Source organism: Mus caroli, unplaced genomic scaffold (genome assembly GCF_978045245.1).
Source record: "Mus caroli unplaced genomic scaffold, Mus_caroli_1 scaffold_9, whole genome shotgun sequence".
In the NCBI taxonomy this organism is placed as follows: domain Eukaryota; kingdom Metazoa; phylum Chordata; class Mammalia; order Rodentia; family Muridae; genus Mus; species Mus caroli.
In genome coordinates, this window is record NW_028227264.1 from 120919246 (window position 1) to 120939476 (window position 20231).

A 20231-nucleotide genomic window follows, 5' to 3' on the forward strand; every position below is an offset into this window, starting at 1 on the left:
AACAGTGTTGGCCTAGCACTCATGACACCCCAGATCTGCTCTGCACATAACCTGGCTATGACGGTACATGCCTGTAATTCCAGCACTTGGGAGGTAGAGATGGGAGGATCCGAAGTTCAAGATCATACAGAGCAATCAGGCTAGAAGTGACCCGGATGCTTCCTCCCTGCTGGCCAGCTTTCATGGTCCAGAAGGTGCTGTACAAGCTTCTGGGGTCAGTGGGTGGGAGGCAGTGGGTGTCAGACTGCCCAGTAAGGGAAACGGACACCTTACATAAGATATTATCAGAACAGCCTGTAATACCAGGCAAAGGTACAGCGCTACATCCGTAACCAGGAAAACAAAACCCACACAGTCTTAACTAGTTGTGGATGCTGCCAGGTAAGACTGTGTCCACTCCACAGGAGAAAATTCATACACGGTGCGGTAACCCTGGTCGAAAGCCCGAGTTGGGAAAGTCACAGATCTAAGGGGTTGGGGGGAGCTACGACTGTTGCTTTCCTAAACTGACACCTTGAGCCCTCAGATTGTCTTCTAAATATTTATACCCATAAATTGGTCAGAGTCTCATTTCACAGTGGGAAGCAGTTAGAACTAGTTATACTCATAGTTAGTCAAAGCGCTGAGAAGAAATAACTGTTGAATGTTCATCCCTAAATGTCACCACCACCCCTGCCAAGGTTTGGAAAACAACGTGAAAGAAGAGACAGAAAGCCGGTAAGGGCTGAAGATGGGAAGGATTGCTGTAAAAAGCCATCTTCTGGACATAATGTGGACACTGCACGCATGAACTTGGCAGCTGTAGTCATCTGCACAGGGCTGGGTTCTTCGACATTTTGTCTTGGTTGGTGGAGGAAGATACATCACACAGCCCCACCAGTCAACTGAAGAGCTACTAGCACATGATACTGCAGAAGGGGGAATGCCTGGGCTTTTAATTATGTCTGCCAATTTACTTAGGCATTTAAATCCATTTTAGATGTGCTTACTAAGTAAACCACTACTGAAAGAAAACTGTTTACTATTACAATGTTGTGGCAAAACAAAATGACAGACTGTGAAACCCTGGGATAGCGCTAAGGATGAAGGCGTCCAAAGAGATGGCCTACAGGATGACGACATCTAATAAGATGGCTCTGAAGAGGAAGGAGTCCAATGAGAAACTTCCGAGAATGAAAGCATCCAGTAAGATAGCTCTGAGGATGAAGGTGTCCAATGAGATAACTCCAAGGATGACGGCATCCAATGAGATGGCTCTGAGGATGAAGGCGTCCAATAAGATGGCTTCGAGGATGGATGAAGGCGCTTGCCTCCAAGCCTGATCACCTGAGTTCAATCCCCTGGTCCCACAGAGTAGAGACAGAGCACCAACTCCCACCAATTGGCCTCTGGCTTTCACATACAAGCACACACATGTGCATCACAACATGCACACACCTGCACAAGTACACACCTGCACATATACACACAAAGGACTCTCGCCGTTTTGACAAGTACTTGGCCCTTGCAAATATTTCTAAGAAACCGTAAAAATGTAGAATGTCAGAGTGGATGCTTTTCTAAAATAAGGCTGCCAGCTGTCTAGGAACCCCGTGTGTATTGGCAAGACTTCCGTATGGTTGCGTACATTTATATTTAGCTCATGTTTTCTCTTATCACACTTTTAAAGTCACAGCCATGTTTTATCACTTGATTTGGAATGGCATTTCACTAGCTCAACCAACCTGGCATTGACCACACCAAAGCAGAAGATTGTAAAGCCATGTGGCGCTAGTCACATGGATTCTGCCTTCAGGAGAAGGGGGTTGAGCAAAACAGATAAAATATATATACATATATATATATATATATATATATATATATATATGTGTGTGTGTGTGTGTGTGTGTGTGTGTGTATACATATATATACATACATACACACACATACATATAGAATGGGCTGTTGATATATATATATGTCTGTATATGTATGTGTATATATATATATATATATGTGTATATATATATATATATATATATATATATATATATATATATATATCAACAGCCCATTCTTAAATGAATATAGGAGGGAAACATCTTCTTCTATCAGACAAATACTGATCCTGAATCACTTTTTTTGTTTGGTTTGGTTTGGTTTTTGCTATGTTTTGTTTGCTTGTTCAGAGTTTGAGGGAGATTTCATGTTGTTATTCTGAGTCTGGGTCTCAACTGGGTAACATGGTCTCACCTCCAACTGTTGATCCTCCTAGCCCAGCGTCCCTTTAATTCCTTTCATTGTCTGAGCCTTCAAGTGGGTTTCCTACACTCCAAACTACATTCGTACAATACAATCATTTAGCCAAGATAAACACTTCCTTCCTGTGCAGACTGTGCTAAAGCAGTGCTTGCGACAAACTGGGAATCATTTTGCTTTCTGCACATTACAAAACTCAACAATACTCCAACTATGTTGCAGAGCTACAGGGAAAACCAGAGCACTTGTGATTTACGGTGGAAAACATGGACTTTTGAGACCCCTGTCTTTCCATTCTTTCCCAATTCCTCAGCAAGGTGACACTTGGCCAATTAGTTAAACTTGCTGAATCCCAACACAGTGTGCCTGAAGGAGCTGTTGTCAGATAGGAAAGCAAAACTTGGGCAGAAGGCATGCGCTCAATAAATGATCGCAGCTGCTGCTGCTGCTATTTTTAATTAGTATTAAAATGGTTATTAAAAAATAGATCTCCTTAAGTGATATGGAAGGAAAATACGTTCTTCTATAGGACAATGATTGATCCTGCTCCTTTTGCCTGCTCAATTTTTTGAGATTAAAGTCTGGTAGTGTAGCCCAGGCTGACCTCAAAATCTTGCTCCTCCTGCTCCAGGCTACTGAGAGCTAAGAGGACAAGCAGGTACCTTACCTGCCATACTTAGCAGATCAGGCTTGTCTTACTCCCAGCTCAGTTGTAAAATGAAGAGATGCTGTCTGTGGCTGTTCGAATGAAAATGGCCCTCACGGTCTCATATATTTAAATGTTTAGTTCTCAGATGGTGAATTGTTGAAGAAGAATTAGGAGGTGTGGCCTTGTTGGAGGAAGTGTGTCACTGGAAGTGGGCTATGAAGTTTCAAAAGCCCATGCCAGGCCCTGTCAGTCTATCTGTCTGTCTGTCTCTGCCTGTCCCTGTATGTCTATCTCTATCTCCACCTGTCTCTGTCTGTCTCTATCTCCACCTGTCTCTGTCTGTCTCTATCTCTGCCTGTCTCTATCTCTGCCTGTCTCTGTCTGTTTCTATCTCTGCCTGTTTCTGTCTGTCTGTCTCTATCTCTATCTGTCTGTCTCTATCTCTGTCTGACTCTGTCTCAGTTTGCCTCTCTCTCCTCACCACCCCCGTCTCTTTGTCTTCCTCCCTCTCTGCCTCCTGCTTGTGAATCAGAAGTAAGCTCTCAGCCACGGCTCCAATGCCATGCCTGCCTACCTGCTGTCAACCCTTCCCCACCATGATGGTCACGGGCCAATCCTCTGAAGCTGTAAGAAAGCCCCCCATTTCATTAACTGCTTTCTTTTTCAAGATGCCCTGGCCATGGTATCCCTTCACAGCAACGGGAGAGGAATTAAGACCCTGCCATAAGACTTTTGCAAGACACCATAAAGTATAAGTGGTTGTTGGGTTTCGCCTGGGTTCTGGGGATCCGAGCACATCAGGTCCTCACACGAGCGCTCTTACCCACCAAGCCATCTCTCCAGCCCCAACTTTGGAATTTAATAAAACAAGTCAACATGCTGCATTTGAATATGGCATTGCCAGGCACTGCTAAAATGAGAGCAGATGTTCTGTGTGGCAGGGAATCTCCGTTCTTAGAATTCTACGTGAGTTTGCTATTGACTTTGTTAGAAAGAGTGTGAGGTACTGGAAGTAGGCCATTGTAACTGCTGTAACTCAAGTATTTCTACCACCAAGGAAAGAATTGAACTTGTTGGGAAAGGCTCAGGACAGCCCCACAGTCTCATGAATGAAAATTAAAGCCTGGCTAAAGTTGAAGAGATATATTTAAAATACATCATCAGGAGGATACATGCAGAGATTCACACATTGAGTTGGGTGCTAGTGGGCATATTTGTCTAAAAGACACAGTGCCAATCTTTCTGTCAATCAAATGCATCTAAAGTCTAACATGCATCAGTCTCCTGTAGATACAGAGTCCACCAAGCCCCACCTCCTGTCAGCTGCTCCACCTTCCCCATGTCTTCCTACACATCAAAACCCCATGCTTTTAACTTCATGCAGACAAGGTAATAACTAATCACACTAAAAGCAGAATTGACAGGAAAAAAAAATCAAAGCCAGTCTCTCATAATAGAAGGGGGAAATAAGTTTCCCTTAACACATTTGAATCAGTCAGAATCCATGAAAAGCTATCATGTGTGATGCGTGCCAACATTCATGCATGTCCATGCACACACACATGCCCTTCTTTCATCCTTCTCTAGCTCTTCAGATAAGTGCCCAACTAGAGGAAAGTCGGTCTACTCGACTGCATTCCTCTTGGTGAGGGCCACCATCACACCACTATGATTGCTAAACTGCATTTGGCTTACTATGCATTATGTCTCAAAACCATAGGTAAGTTGAGGCCAGCAAATAGCAGTGTACTGGGAAGGGGTAATTAGATGGAATTTTAAGCTGCTGATGTCATTACTGAAAACTAGTCAAGCCCTAGACATTGGTTCATGAAAACAACACATCTTAATTTGGGAATTAAAAAAAAAACAAACGTTGATCTGTTACTTTACATATAAAAATGTGACAGAGGAAAGTTATAAGAAGAAGCAGCTCCTGACATGCACCCAAGATGCTGCCCCAGGCATTTTTTCAGAAGGACACTCACACTGTGTTTGCCATACCTGAACCCCACTTTGCCGCGCTGCGTGTTAACAAAAAGGATGCAAAACAAGAACAGGGACATGTTAGCAGAAGAGAATTACAAAATTCATTCACAAGATTCAGTCTCTGACTATCAAGTTGGATCGGTAACTGAACATTTTTTTTTAATTCAATTAACCAAGCTAGGCAGCTCTAACTAAAAGTGAGGAACGCAAGACAAGGATTTCACTTGTTCAGACACTTTGCCCTTCTTGGGTTTCAGAGCAGGCTGTAGCGGCTCTCGTTCTCATTGGTTAGGCCAACTGTTTAATCATTAGTGCACGGAGATCAAAGGAACAAGGACACTACTTTAAGTTACATCCATTTGATGCCTGTTTAAAAGCCATTGAGTATCACACAAAAAAAAATAACCATTGTCAGAGTGAAACATGACCTCAACTCATGAGTAATAAAGCCAGGGCTTACCCTTAGACATCAGGCATTCATTTTAAATTTAAAAGCCGTGCTGGTTGGTTGGTTCCTGGACTTTTCAATCAATGCAAAGCAGTACCTGCTGCAGGTTCACTGCCAGCCAGTGGCAAGGGATGACAAACACACACACACACACACACACACACACACCTGCTCCCAACCCCTGGACTTACTTCTCTTCTGTGACACAGCCTGCAGGCACGCTGTCACAATGTCGCAGTTCTTCTGAACTTTATGCAGAAGCCTGTCTTTCTGCTTCAGCTGCCGGAGTAACTTTGCGGACTGGATGCCAATCCTGTACTTTAGCTCTCGAAGAACGGTCTTCAGCTCACTGGAGTCTATCAGGAAAGAATAAATCCCTTGAGAGGGATATAAATCCCAAGTGTGCTGCTAGTCAAAAGGTGTAGGTCTAGAAAATGAATTTAAATCCACTCAGTCTAGCTTTTCATCCCAGGTAGCATGAACGTGATTCAGCTAAGACGTTCCAGTGTAATCAACCACCCATTCATCTCCGGCTTTGCTCATAAAAGGAATTCTATAAGATAAATGTTATCCTGGATGCTACAATATAACAAGTAAGCAAAGACTTTTACTGTTACCAGCTCCCCGGATACATTTCTCTCTCTCTCTCTCTCTCTCTCTCTCTCTCTCTCTCTCTCTCTCTCATCCTTCCTTCCTTTCTTTCTTCCTTCCTTCCTTCCTCTCTTTCTTTCCTTAAATATAGGACTTTTTAAAAAGATTTATTTTATGTATGTGAGTACATGGTCTTCAGACACATCAGAAGAAGGCATCAGATGCCATTACAGATGGTTGCGAGCCACCATGTGGTTTCTGGGAATTGAACTCAGGACCTCTGGAAGATCCTTCAGTGCTCTTAACCACTGAGCCATCTCTCCAGCCTGTATTTATCTTTCAATGCTTTAAAAGTACTAGCTATTGAGCCTGGTGACGCAGGCCTACAATGCCACCTACTCAAGATGCTAAGGCAGAGGGATCACAAGTTCAAAGCCAGATGATACAACTAAAATAATGTCTAAGACCTTAAGTGCTGCAGATACAGTAAAGTACTTACCATGCAAGTTTACACAAGCATCACATAGAAAATGTCATCATGGTGGCACACTGGCCTCTAGCCTTTACAGGCAGGCACACATGCACACACATACATACACACATATACACACACAAAAATAAATAAATAAAAAGTAAGAGTGGTCTCAGTGGTAGAGGCATTGCCTAACACGTGCAGGGTCCTGGTTGTTCAAACCCTAAGACCTCAAAAATAAGAAACAGTTAAAACAACCTTGTCAGTTGTAAATAACACCAGCACATTTCATAACGAAGATGAATGTAGCTATGCTGATTTTGTTTTAAATGTGTGGCCTTCAAATAGCCTGGGTAGTACATTTAATTTAGGACCTCAGTAATTTTCATACACGGCAGAAAATGTATTTCCTCTAAAGGGGTCAAATGATTCAACATTCTTGGGCTGGAGAGATGAGTCAGAGGTTAACAGTCCTGGCTGGCTCTTCCAAAGGACCGGGTTCAACTCTAGCACGCATGATGGCTAACAGCTTTCTGACATTCCAAGTTCCAGGGGAATGGACCTGTCTTCTGACCTTCAGAGGCACTGAACACATATGGCATACAGACATGTAGGTAAAAACTACCAAACACATAAAATAATTTTTTAAAACTTAAAAAAACTAAAAACCTTAATAGTAAAAATAATGAAGTCTACATTCTTAAAACTAGTACTGGCAACAGTAGGAAGTGTGTGAAAACTCTAACTTAGTTTTGCTGTTTCTTAAAGTACCTACAACTCTGTATTTCTTCTCTACATTATACACTTCGTATGGGGACATATTCTGATTCCCATGTAGAAATGTCTTCCACAGTAATAGCAACAGGCAAATAAACATCCCACACAGGAACCCGTCTCTCTGTAGACCATAACCCCTGCTTCTCACTAGGTAACAGAGGAAATGGTCAGCTGGAAACCTGACTAATTTCCTCTCAAAGGAATTTTACCCCTCTATGATACATGGGCTTGCAATACTGAAAGTGTTCTTCTAACATTCACGGAGTGCCTAACACACATTAGCGTAGGTAAATAGCCTGCCCGAGGCCGCACAGGGAGATAACTGAGGAATCTGACTCCAAGTTCATCCGCTCCACCACAGACAATCCACTTTCCATTACAAACTACTTTGTTGCTGCCCCTAGACCTCAGACCCACACCCAGCATCGTCTGGATACAACATTGAAACAAACACTAAACCGTGAGAGAAGAAAACCAGCAGGCAGGTTATCTGCATTGTCCCTCTAAGTGGACACAACCATTAGGTTGGAACAGCTAACAACCCAGTGAGCATGATTTCTGCGAACAGCTGCATCCGTGACCCGATGGTCTAATCACAGTGTTGTAAAGATGTCTGTGCACAGAGACAGTGTGTCAATATACAGCATCTTGCTCATCCAACACAGTCAACTGTGGAAAGAAAGGGTTCACAGGCAACGGGTCAACAATGAGATGAAAACTGGAAAGAAATGGATTCTGGCAGGATCTGTGAGTGATCTGTAGAGTGGCCACGCATGTGAACGTGACACCCACTTGCAGGCGGCCGACCTCTATAAGCTTTGGCTTGCCAGCTTTCCTCTTCTAAAGGGAAATTATCAGTTTCTCGAAGTTTCCTGGTAAAGTGAATAGCCTTCTAACATGCGAAAATCTGGACATAACTTTCAAAACTGATTCTCTTGGAATCTGCCCTACAGCAAGAGTTTGGGCACAACTTAGCACAGCCAGGTAATTACATAAAATAAAATGTCTGCAGCCAAAGGTGTTGGGGAACGTGGAGGGAGGGGGGCGGGATTCACTTGGAAGCTGAGAATTGTTTACACAAGTAGGAGCAAACAGACAGATTTATTCTTTTTCGTTTTTTTTTTTTCTTCCTGGAACCAGCTAGACTGGATACAGCAAGTACAAGAAGACTGTATAATTCTCTCTATCCCCCCACCCCCATGGTCATTTAGCACAAGGACAATATTGCAAGAAATGTGATAGTGGCTGGCCTTCTGTTCCCCACACCTTAGTAAATTTTGTAAATTGAGGTTTTCCTAGATGTATGCAAAAAGACAACTACACTAGTCCCGATGCCTGAAATGTAAGCTATAATTATTGAGAAAAAAAAAAAAATCTCGACCAGAACTTGAGTCTCAGAGTTCGATAACAGAAGAAACATCAAATCAGCCTGTGATCCGAGGAAACCAGGCCATTTCTCAGCTGCACTCTCTGGGCAGGTGAACGGTAGCAGTAGTTAAATGCACCGTGAAGGCCAAGCGCTCAGACTCCACTCAGTCCTGAGACCCAGATTAAAGCAGAGCTGCTGGGGACTCACGCTCTGGCAGGCACGGAATTCACGCGCTCTGCTGCGAACTGCATTATCGAATTATTCTGCCTCACTAGTTAAAAATCCCTGTCCAAGCGGCGTGGCTAGGGAAGGGGGCGGGGTGGGAAGCCCTAGAAGTCGGCTCTCTTCTCCCAGGGTCCTCTAGGAAATTTCTAGTAAACACGGAAGAAACGCCAAACTAGTCCTAACAGCTGTTCAGGTAAAGTTAAGCGTCTACACTGCCCCTAGCCTCGGACTCCTGACAAGCGTGGGGGAGGTGGGAAGACCCGACCACGCTCCGGGCCACCCCAGCAGAGGGGGAGGGGCTGGGCATTAGGAAATGTCTAGGGAAAGAGTGACAGAAGAGTCCCGAGTCAGATGAAAGGAGACGCCACACTCTCCGGGTGTGCGGGCAGAGCGACAGCGCACAGGTGGTGCAGGTGGGCAACTAGCACAGGTGGTCAAGCGGGCCAGGTGGCGCAGGTGGGCAACTGGAGCAGGTAATGCAAATGGCGCAGTGGGGCAGGTGGCACAGATAGGCAGGAGTCCCCGCGCCCTCGCTCACCTTTCCGCTGCAGGTACTGCATCTGGAGCCGCAGGCTCGGCCGCTCCCGCAGCTCCTGTAGCACTCGGGAGTCGCCAGCGCCGCGGCCGCCCAGGAATGCGTCGGAACCCGAGGTCTCGGTGGAGCTGTCCAGGCTGTCCCTTCGCCGGGGGCGGCCCTGGGACGCACGGTCCCCGCCGGCTGCCACCTCCTCCTCCTCGGTGCAGCTGTAGAGCTCGGTGAGCAACCCGCTCACTAGGGACGCCGTGCGGCTCGTGCGACCGTCGGGCTGCGGCTCCAGGTCGCCCTCGTCCGCCCGGTGCTCCGCCGCCTCCTCGGATTGCTGAGGGTCCCACGTCCTGCCCGCGGGAAGGACCTCCATGGCTCGAACCGCCGCGGCGCCCGCCAGTTCCGGGAGGGCGCGGCCACGCGGGCAGCAAAGAGTCCCCAGCAGGGGTCGAAATGCCAACCAATGGGCGGAGGACCGGAGTTCCGGCTTCACGACCGCGGGCGCCGCGCCCGAATCCTTCCCACCTGACCCGGAGCGTCCAGAAGACTCCACAAAAACCTGAGTATCTGGCAAGTCCTGGGATTTGAGTGACGTTGTGAACTTTTTTTCCTCCAATAAAAGACCTGGATTCAGAACAACTAAATTCCTTGACACTTGATTGTGGGTTTAATAGACCTTCCTGAGTTGGCCGAGCTAACAAAAGTCGCCAGAGCTGGTTTTGATGGTGAATTCGAGTTTATGAGAGTTTTATCTTTTTTTCTTTAAAAAAGAAAAAGAAAAAAATGTGTATTATTGTTGCGCACTCATCCCAGGATGTGCCTATGGAGATCAGCGGTCAGGCAGCATTGTGCAGTCAGTTTTCTCCTTCCAGCTTTAAGTGGGTTCTGGGAATCAAACTCCTAGCTTTAAATGGGTTCAGGGGGTCAAACTCGGGTTGGCAAGCTTGTTAGACAAGTACTTCTACCTGGCGAGCCCTCTCTCTAGCTCCTCGGAGAGATTTGTCTTTACACTAGACTTCAGAAGAATTTTTGATACCTTCCCCTTAGATAACTTTGTGAACTTAGTCACATCGATCATCAGTTTAACCCTGTGGTGTCCTCGCTTTTTGGTGAGAGCCTTGCAGCAAAGAGGTTAAAAGACTTGCCAGGAAGATGGTGGCACACGCCTTTGATCCCATCACTTGGGAGGCAGAGGCAGGCGGATTTCTGAATTCGAGGCCAGCCTGGTCTACAAAGTGAGTTCCAGGACAGCCAGGGCTATACAGAGAAACCCTGTCTCGAAAAACCAACAAAACAAAACAAAACAAGACTTGCCAGGAAGGAAGCTTGAACTTTTCTTAATGTCTGCCACTCATTAGAAAAATACTCCTCAGTCTGAAGCTGTTAATTGTCTGTACATCTAGGGCTTCTGAAGAACAGTAGCAGCCGGGCGTGGTGGTGCATGCCTTTAGTTCCAGCACTCGGGAGGCAGAGGCAGGGCGATTTCTGAGTTCGAGGCCAGCCTGGTCTACAAAGTGAGTGAGAAACCCTGTCTCGAAAAACCAAAGAACAGTGGCAGGCTTCCTGTTTATTTACACGTCTTACGTGGTGGGGCACAGCCTGACCCGATGTCCTTAACCACTACCAACAAAATACTTTGAAATTGGAGCTACTGTGAGTTATAAAAGCACCAGTTTTATAACGTTGTATGTATGCCCTAAGCATACAGAATTTGAATATATACTGGAGGGGCTGAGAGATGGCTCAGCAGTTAAAAGAACCGGCTTTTACCTTACAAGGGACACACCACACAGCTGCTGCAAAGATGGAGCGGTCAGGAGTCACCGTGTAGACAGGGAGGTTTGATCCAATCCTCTGCCATAGAGAGGTGAATTAAATATTAGGGCAGCCATAGAATGGGTGTCCTGTCATTATTTCAGAGAACAGTAGTGTCCTGACTTGCTTATGTCTTTACATATACCTTAGGTGAAAAATTATAGTACCCATGGGATGGCCCCATCATCTCAATGGAATAATGTTAATTTTTGCATATATGTATATGTATATATGTTTTTTGCATAAACATACATATGTATACACATGTACATAATATATAGATATATAAATTCATGCTTAAAAGAAAGAAGTTAATCAAGATGGATAATGAAATGAACCGGCTTTTAAAAATTTAAGATATTAAAATATTTAATATATGGCAAGATGGATCAGCAAGTAAAGGCACATTTGCCATCAACAACCTGGGTTTGATCCCTGGTACCTACAAAGTAGAAGCAAAGACCTCCTCGTAAAAAGTTGCCCTCTGGCCTCCATATGCATACCCTAAGACACACGCCAAGAATAAACAAATGTCAACCTGTTCACGGACTACAAGGAAAAGATGAATAAGCTGCTACCACACTGATTCTTTTAAAGAAGTTTTTTCTCCCTGTTGCTTGTGGCATGAGTGAAGGAATCCATGGGCCCTTCATCAGAGAATGATCTTTGCAGCACGCCAGACTTCCCCAGGGAGCAAATACGGCAACTGTTTCTCTTTTCTCAGTAGACTTTCCCCCGTTTCTCTCCATTTGCCTCCACTAGGGACCCACTTCAACATTTTTTTTTTCTTTTTAGAGCGTGTCTTCCCAGAAACTGACAGAAGTTCAAAGGGATCTGAGGAAGATGAAGAAAGACACCAAGGAAACAATTGATTGTTAACATCAATATTTCGAGGAATCAAACTTCAAAGTCACTTCCTACTGTTACCATTACTGGAAGAGGTGAAACTGGCAAGCTGGAAGTGATGAACAGCTAACTCTAGTTGTGTGTGTGTGTGTGTGTGTTAGAGGGGTTGAACTAGTCAGCAGGATTCTTCTGAGGTCTCTGCTTCAGTCCCTGCCTCGGGGTTCCTGCCTTGAGCTCCTGCCCTGGGTTTTCTTGATGGTTTTCTTAACTATACTGTGTATGTGAAATAAACCCCTTTCTCTCCAGGTTGCTTTCGATAATGGTTTTATCACAGTAGTATAAAAGCCAACTAGCATGCTCATCATTTTACAAATACCTAAACAAGGTAATTTGATTTTGATCAAATTTTGATTTTTTTTTAATGTGCATTGGTTTTTTTTGGGGGGGTTGGTTTGTTTTTTGTTTTTGTTTGTTTGTTTGTTTGCCTACTTGTATGTGTGGATGAGGTTTTCAGATCCCCTGTGTTGGGAGAATTTTGGTTTCTTTTAAAATACACTGAAATATTATAAGGTTTTCATTTTTAATCCCAGGTGTGGGATATAGGGCTGCTTCAGATTGTCCCCAGCAGCGAACTATGATTTGCCTCATGTTCTAGCAGGGGCATGGTTTTGCCAGCTCCAGATAGTTTCTGTGAGTATGTGACATGTGGAATTCTGGGAACTTTCCAGAGGGTATATAAAGGTTACGCTCCCCCAAAAGGTGGGGTGGGTTGTTGTTGGTCCCTTGGGAGGGTTCGTTGTTGGTTGGTTGTATTTGGTTGCTCTTGGTCATAGTTTGTTAAGTAGTTGTGTGGGGGGAAAAAAAACACAACAAGAAGAAATTCGATATCCTAGCAATGAAGATCAAGTTGCCCCAAGAAACTCAATGCCCCTGATCAGTAGGAAGTAGTCTAATGATAATGTTGTCCTTTTTCCCCTCTATATTTTTCTCTCCTATCTAGTGTTAGGGGGTTGAAAGGGTGGAAGACAGAAGAACCTAAAAAGTGGCAAAAAGACAGGCTACACCCGGGAACTGGAGACAGTTGTACCATGTGGATGATGGGAATTGAACCCGGGGTTCTCTGGAAGAGCAGCCAGTGCTCTAACTCCTAAGGTATCTAGCCCCCTTGATATGCCTTGTGATATACATATATATGTATATATATGCTTGGCCTACAGGAGTGACACTATACAGGAAGTGACACTATTAGGAAGTGTGGCCTTCTTAGAATGGGTGTGGCATTGTTATAAGAAGTGTATCACTCTGGGGGTGGACGTTTTTTTAAAGATCTATTTATTTATTATATGTAAGTACACTGTGGCTGTCTTCAGACACTCCAGAAGAGGTCGCCAGATCTCATTACTGGATGGTTGTGAGCCACCATGTGGTTGCTGGGATTTGAACTCAGGACCTTCGGAAGAGCAGTCAGTACTCTTAACCGCTGAGCCATCTCTCCAGTGCCCAGGGGGTGGACTTTGAGGGCCTATGTTCAAGCTCCTCCCAGTGTGGAAGATACAGTCTCCTGGCTGCTCTTGGATCAAGAGGTAGACCTCTCAATTCCATCTCCAGCACCATGTCTGCCTGGACACTGCCGTGCTTCCTGCCATGATGATAATGGACTGAACCTCTGAACCTGTAACCCAGCTTCAATCAAATGTTGTCCTTTGTAAGAGTTGCCTTGGTCATGGTGTCTCTTCACAGCAATGGAAACCCTAATACACTCACAGGAGGAATGAATTGGTATGATGAAAGTTATGACTGTATTTGGAATTATACTTTCTAATATCTGGTGGTGAGCATTGATTATTGTCGAAGAAGAATTTCTTGAAGAATTTCCCCTTGGCCAGGTTCGAAAGGAAACACAAAACAACATTGATCAGCAGTTTGTCAATTTCACCGGTTAATTTTGCTGTTTAAAAATTAATCATAAGCTCGGAACATTACACAATCTGCATTTTCTATTCACTTGCTGTATGTGAGGAAGATTTTTATTTCTCAATCTAAAAAGTTGTAATGATGATAACAAGGGGGGAGAGATTAATGCTTTTAAAAGCCATCAAATCCTACACAGACTTCAGGAAATGCAAGACAGGTCTCTTTTTTTGAAGAATGGGGCCTGACATGTGCTAAGACCAGAGGAGGCCACAGTGGTGTCCAGAGAACTGCCAGGAAAGGGCTCACAGCCTCCCCTCTCCACGCTGCAGAACCCCAAGAACCCTGGGGTGACAGACCAACAGCTCCCACTCATCCCTCCCACACAGAGCAGAACGTGGGACCTTCTAAAGCTAGAGAGATCTGACATCATCCTGCAACACAACACAGCTGAGCCACTCTCTAGCTTGGCCAGAGAAGCTCCTCTCTGCAGCAGGCAGCAGAATGCAGACTCAGAACTGGACAAAGTGCTGAGAAGAAGGGACTGCAAGTCGCCAGCTCTAAATGGGGCATCTGTGTCAAACATACACACGCATGCATGCATATGTGTGTGTGCACAAATGCATACTCAGGAAACATTGAGGGAAAGGAAAGAGTGCAAAAGCCAGAAAATGGAGTCATGGACAGCAACAGTAGCTACCCAGAGTTAACACTAATTGCTCTCAGTGGTGGGTAAGAGAGAGGAGAGAGGACATTAAAGAAGGGAGAGTAGCTGAGAAAGTGTCCCTGTGGTATAGTGGGGCATCTTTCAGGTATATTCCCAGGAGTGATATAGCTGGGTCATGAGGCAGAGCTATTCCCAGTTTTCTGAGAAACAACCAAATTGATTTCCAGAGCGGTTGTACAAGTTTGCACTCTCACCAGCAATGGAGGAGTGTTCCCCTTGCTCCACATCCTTGCTAGCACGTTCTGTCCTTTGAGTTTTTAATCTTAGCTATTCAGACAGGTGTAAGATAGAATCTCAGGGTCATTTTGATTTGTATTTCCCTGATGACTAAGGACATTGAATATTTCAAGTACTTCTTGGCCATTCAAGATCCCTCTGTTGAGAATTCTCTGTTTAGCTCTGTACCCCATTTTTAATTGGAATTATTTGGCTTGTCAGTGTGTAATTTCCTCAGTTCTTTATATATTTTGGATGTCAGCCCTCTGTCTCATGTAGAGTTGGTGAAGATCTTTTCTCATTCAGTAGGCTGTCATTTTGTTCTATTGATGGTGTCCTTTGCCTTACAGAAGCTTTTCAGTTTCATGAGGTCCCATTAATTAATTGTTGATCTGAGAGCCTGAGCAATTGGTGTTCTGTTCAGGAAGTTGTCTCCTGTACCAATGGGTTCAAGGCTATTCCCCACTTTCCGTTCTATTAGATTTAGTGTATCCAGTTTTACGTTGAGGTCTTTGATCCACTTGGATTTGAGTTTTGGGAAGGCAATAAATTTGCATTGTTCTACATGCAGGCATCCAGTTAGACTAGCACCATTTGATAAAGATGCTTTCATTTTTCCATTGTGTGGTTTTGGCTTTTTTGTCAAAAGTCAAGTGTTCGTAGGTGTGTGGGTTTATTTCAGGGTCTTCAATTCGATTTCATTGATCAACTTGTCTGTTCCTATACCAATACCATGCAGTTTTTATTACTATTGTTCTGTATTACAGTTTGAGGTCAGGGATGGTGATAGCTCCAGAAGTTCTTTTATCCTTTGGGATTGTTTTAGCTATCCTGGGCCTTTAGTTTTTCCATATGAAGTTGGGAATTACTCTATCAAGGTCTGTAAAGAATTGTACTGGAATTTTGATGGGAATTGCATTGAATCTTTAGATTGTTTTTGGAAAGATGGCCATTTTCACTATGTCAATTTACTGATCCATGAACATAGGAGATCTTTCCATCTTCTGATATCTTCTTCAATTTCTTTCCTCCGTGATTTGAAGTTCTTGTCATACAGATCATTCACTTGCTTGGTTAGGGTTACACCAAGATATTTTATATTATTCATGGCTATTGTAAAGGAAGTTGTTTCCCTAGTTTCTTTCTTGGCCCATTTATCACTTGTATAAAAGAGGGCTACTGATTTTTTTTTTTTTTTTTTTTTTTTTTAGTTAATTTTGTATCCAGTCACTTTGCTGAAAGTGTTTATCAGTGGTAAGAGTTCTCTGGTAAAATTTATGGGGTAGCTTATATATACTATCATATCACCTGCCAATAGCAATACTTTGACTTCTTTCTTTCCAATCTGTATCACCTTTATCTCCTTTAGTTGTCTAATTGCTCTAGCTAAAACTTCAAGTACTGTATTGAATAGATAAGGAGAGTGGGCAGCCTTGTCTTGTCCCTGATTTTAGTGGAATTGCTTTAAGTTTCTCTCCATTTAATTTGATGTTGGCAATTGGCTTACCATATGTTGTCTTTATTGTGTTTAAGTATGCACCTCTATCCCTGATCTCTCCAAGACTTTTAAAATGAAAGGATGTTGGATTTTGTCAAAGGCTTTTTCAGCATCTAATGTAGTGATCATGTGATTTTTTCTTTCAGTTTGTTTATATGTTGGATTACATTGATGGCTTTTCATATATTGAACTATCCCTGTATGCCTGAGATGAAGCCTAGTTGATCATAGTGGATAATGTCTTTAATGTGTTCCTGGATTTCTGTCTGTATTTTATTGAGTATTTTTGCATCAATGTTCACAAGAGAAATTGGTCTGAAAATCTCTTTCTTTGTTAAGTCCTTGTGTGGTTTGGGTATCAGGGTGACTGTGGCCTCATAGAATGAGTTTGGCAGTGTCTCTTCTTTTTTTTTTTTTAAGAATTAATTTTTTTATTAGGTATTTTCCTCATTTACATTTCCAATGCTATCCAAAAAGTCCCCAATACACTCCCCCACCCACTCCCCTACCCACCCACTTCCACTTTTTGGCCCTGGCATTCCCCTGTACTGGGGCATATAAAGTTTGCAAGTCCAATGGGCCTCTCTTTCCACTGATGGCCGACTAGGCCATCTTTTGATACGTATGCAGCTAGAGTCAAGAGCTCCGGGGGTACTGATTAGTTCATATTGTTGTTCCACCTATAGGGTTGCAGATATCTTCAGCTCCTTGGGTACTTTCTCTAGCTCCTCCATTGGGGGCCCTGTGATCCATTCAAAAGCTGACTGTGAGCATCCACTTCTGTGTTTGCTAGGCCCCAGCATTGTCTCACAAGAGACAGCTATATCTGGGTCCTTTCAGCAAAATCTTGCTAGTGTATGCAATGCTGTCAGCGTTTGGAAGCTGATTATGGGATGGATCCCTGGATATGGCAGTCTTTAGATGGTCCATCCTTTCGTCACAGCTCCAAACTTTATCTCTGTAACTCTTTCCATGGGTGTTTTGTTCCCAATTCTAAGAAGGGGCACAGTGTCCACACTTTGGTCTTCATTCTTCTTGAGTTTCATGCGTTTAACAAATTGTATCTTATATCTTGGGTATCCTAAGTTTTTGGGCTAATATCCGCTTATCAGTGAGTACATATTGTGTGAGTTCCTTTGTGATTGTGTTACCTCACTGATTGTGATTGTGTTACCTCACCAGGATGATGCCCTCCAGGTCCATCCATTTGCCTAGGAATTTCATAAATTCATTCCTTTTAATAGCTGAGTAGTACTCCATTGTGTAAATGTACCACATTTTCTGTATCCAGAAGATGTTCCAACTGGTAAGAAGGACACATGCTCCACTATGTTCATAGCAGCCTTATTTGTAATAAATAGCCAGAAGCTGGAAAGAACCCAGATGCCCCTCGGCAGTGTCTCTTCTGTTTCTATTTTGTGGAACAGTTTGAGGAGTGTTGGTAGTAGCAGTCTGGGTAGAATTCTGCACTAAAATCATCTGGGCTTGCTTTTTATTTTTTATTATTTTTTATTTATGTATTATTTATTTATTTTTGGTTGGGAGACTTTTAATGACTGCTTCTATTTCCTTAGGGGTTATAGGGCTGTTTAAATAGTTTACCTGATCTTGATTTAACTTTGGTATGTGGTATCTGCCTAGAAAATCATCCATTTAGTTAAGATTTTTCAGTTTTGTGGAGTACAGGCTTTGAAGTAAGACCTAATGACTCTTTGTATTTCCTCATTGTCTGTTATGTCTCCCTTTTCACTTATGATTTTGTTTATTTTCATACTCTCTGTCTTTTAGTTAGTTTCGCCAGGGGTTTCTCTTTTTTGTTGATTTTCTCTTGGTTTAGTTGATTCTGAGCATTGTTTTCTTTGTATCTAATTGATTGATTTCAGCCTCGATTTGGTTGTTTTCTGCCTTCTCATCTCTAATGTGTTTGTTTGTTTCTTTTTTCTTTTCTAGAGCTTTCAGGTGTGCTGAAATGTAAGTTGCTGGTATGAAAACTTTTTAATTTCTTTATGTAGGCACTTAGTGCTATGAACTTTCCACTAGGCACTGCTTTCATTGCACCCCATAAATTTGGGTATATTGTGCCTTCATTTTCACTGAATTCAAGAAAGTCTTTATTTCTGTATTTCTTCCCTGACTCCAAGATAATTGAGTAGAGAGTTGTTTAATTTCCATGAGTGTTTAGGCTTTCTGGTGTTTCTGTTGTTGTTGAAGTTCAGCTTGGTGATCTGATAAGATACAAGACATTATTTCAGTTTTCTTGCATCTGTTGACTATACGGTCAATTTTGGAGAAGGATCCATGATGTGATGAGAAGATATATTCTTTTGTGTTTGGGTGAAATAGTCTGTCAGTGTCTGTTGGTTTTATTTGATTCATAATGTCTGTTACTTTCATTATTTCTGTTTAGTTTCTGTCTGGATGATCTGTCAGTTGGTGGGCATGGGGTATTGAAGTCTCCCACTATTAATGGGTGGGGATCTCTATGCAATTTAAGCTTTAGCAATGTTTCTATTACAAGTGTAAATGCCCTTGTGTTAGGGGCATAGGTGTTCAAGATTGAGATATCGGCTGGGCAGTGGTGGCACATGCCTTTAATCCCAGCACTTGGGAGGCAGAGGCAGGCGAATTTCTGAGTTCGAGGCCAGTCTGGACTACAGAGTGAGTTCCAGGACAGCCAGGGCTACACAGAGAAACCCTGTCTTGAAAAACCAAACCAAACCAAACAAAAAAAAAAAAAAAAAAAACCAGAATTGAGATATCATCTTGGTAATTTTTTCCTTTGATGAATATGAAGTTTCTTGCCTGTCTCTGTTGATTAATTTTGGTTGAAAGTCTATTTTATTAGATAGTAGGATAGCTATTCCAGCTTGTTTCATGGGTCCATTTGTTTGGAAAAGTTCTTACGAGCCCTTTACTCTGAGGTAGTGTCTATCTTTACTGCTGAGGTGTGTTTCTTGTGTGCAGCGAGTGAAGGATCCTGTTTTCACATCCATCCTGTTAGCCTGTGTCTTCTTATTGTGGAATGGTGTGCATTGATATTGAGAGATATTAATGGCCAGTGATTGTTATTCCTGTTATTTTGATGTTGGTCCTGTTACTCTGTGTGTGTGTGTGCGTGTGTGTGTGTGTATGTGTGTGTGTATGTGTGTGTGTATGTGTGTATGTATGTGTGTGTGTGTGTATGTGTGTGTGTGTGTGTGTTTCCCTTGTTTTTGCTGGTGTGGAACTACTTATTTCCTGTGTTTTCTTGGACATAGTTTTCCTCCTTGGGTTGGAGTTTTCCTTCTAGTATTTTTTGTGTGTCTGGATTTGTGGATAGATATTTTTTATATTAAGATCTGTCTTGAAATATCTTGTTTTCTCCATCTATGGTGGTGTGCTAGGTATAGTAGTCTAGGTTGGCACTTGTGGCTTTTTAGAGGTTGCAGGATATCTGTCCAGGCCCTTCTAGCTTTTAGAGTCTGTTGAGAAGTCAGGTGTAATTCTGATAGGTCTACCTTTGTATGTTACCTGGCCTTTTTCCCTTGCTGCTTTTAATATTCTTTCTTTGTTCTGTAGATTTTGTGAGTTTTTTATTGTGTGTTGGGGTGATTTTCTTTTCTGATCCAGTCTAATTTGTGTTCTGCATGCTTCTTGTATGTTTATAGGCATCTTTTTCTTTAGGTTGGGAAAGTTCCCTTTTATGATTTTATTGAGAATATTTTCTGTTCCTTGTAGCTGGGACTCTCTTTCTTTACCTTCTTCTATTTATATTATTTTTAGGTTAGGTCTTTTCATGGTATCCCAGATTTCCCAGATTTTTGTGTCAGGAATTTTTTAGATTTAACATTTTCTTTTCTTCTATTGTGTTTTCCATGCCTGAGATCCTCTCTTCCATCTCCTGCATCCTGCTGGTGATGCTTGCATCTGTTGTTTCTGTTCTTTTCCCAGTTTCCCA

General features: G+C 42.9%; 1 protein-coding gene across 3 annotated transcripts in view; it reads right to left on the reverse strand.

The window, feature by feature from the left end:
- Tbc1d30 (TBC1 domain family member 30) overlaps positions 1–9669 on the reverse strand; it is an 80551-nt gene extending 70882 nt beyond the window's left edge. For 2 of the 3 annotated variants that reach the window (XM_085843209.1, XM_029482890.2), the window contains exons 1-2: positions 9294–9664; positions 5513–5677 (exon numbers count right to left, since the gene is read on the reverse strand). In XM_085843209.1, the coding sequence (XP_085699335.1) occupies positions 5513–5677; positions 9294–9654 (526 nt within the window). In that variant the 5' untranslated portion in view covers positions 9655–9664. Of the gene's footprint in view, positions 1–5512; positions 5678–9293 lie in introns of all 3 variants that reach the window. The other variant, XM_029482889.2, reaches the window with a different exon arrangement.
- Positions 9670–20231: the final 10562 nt, after the last annotated feature.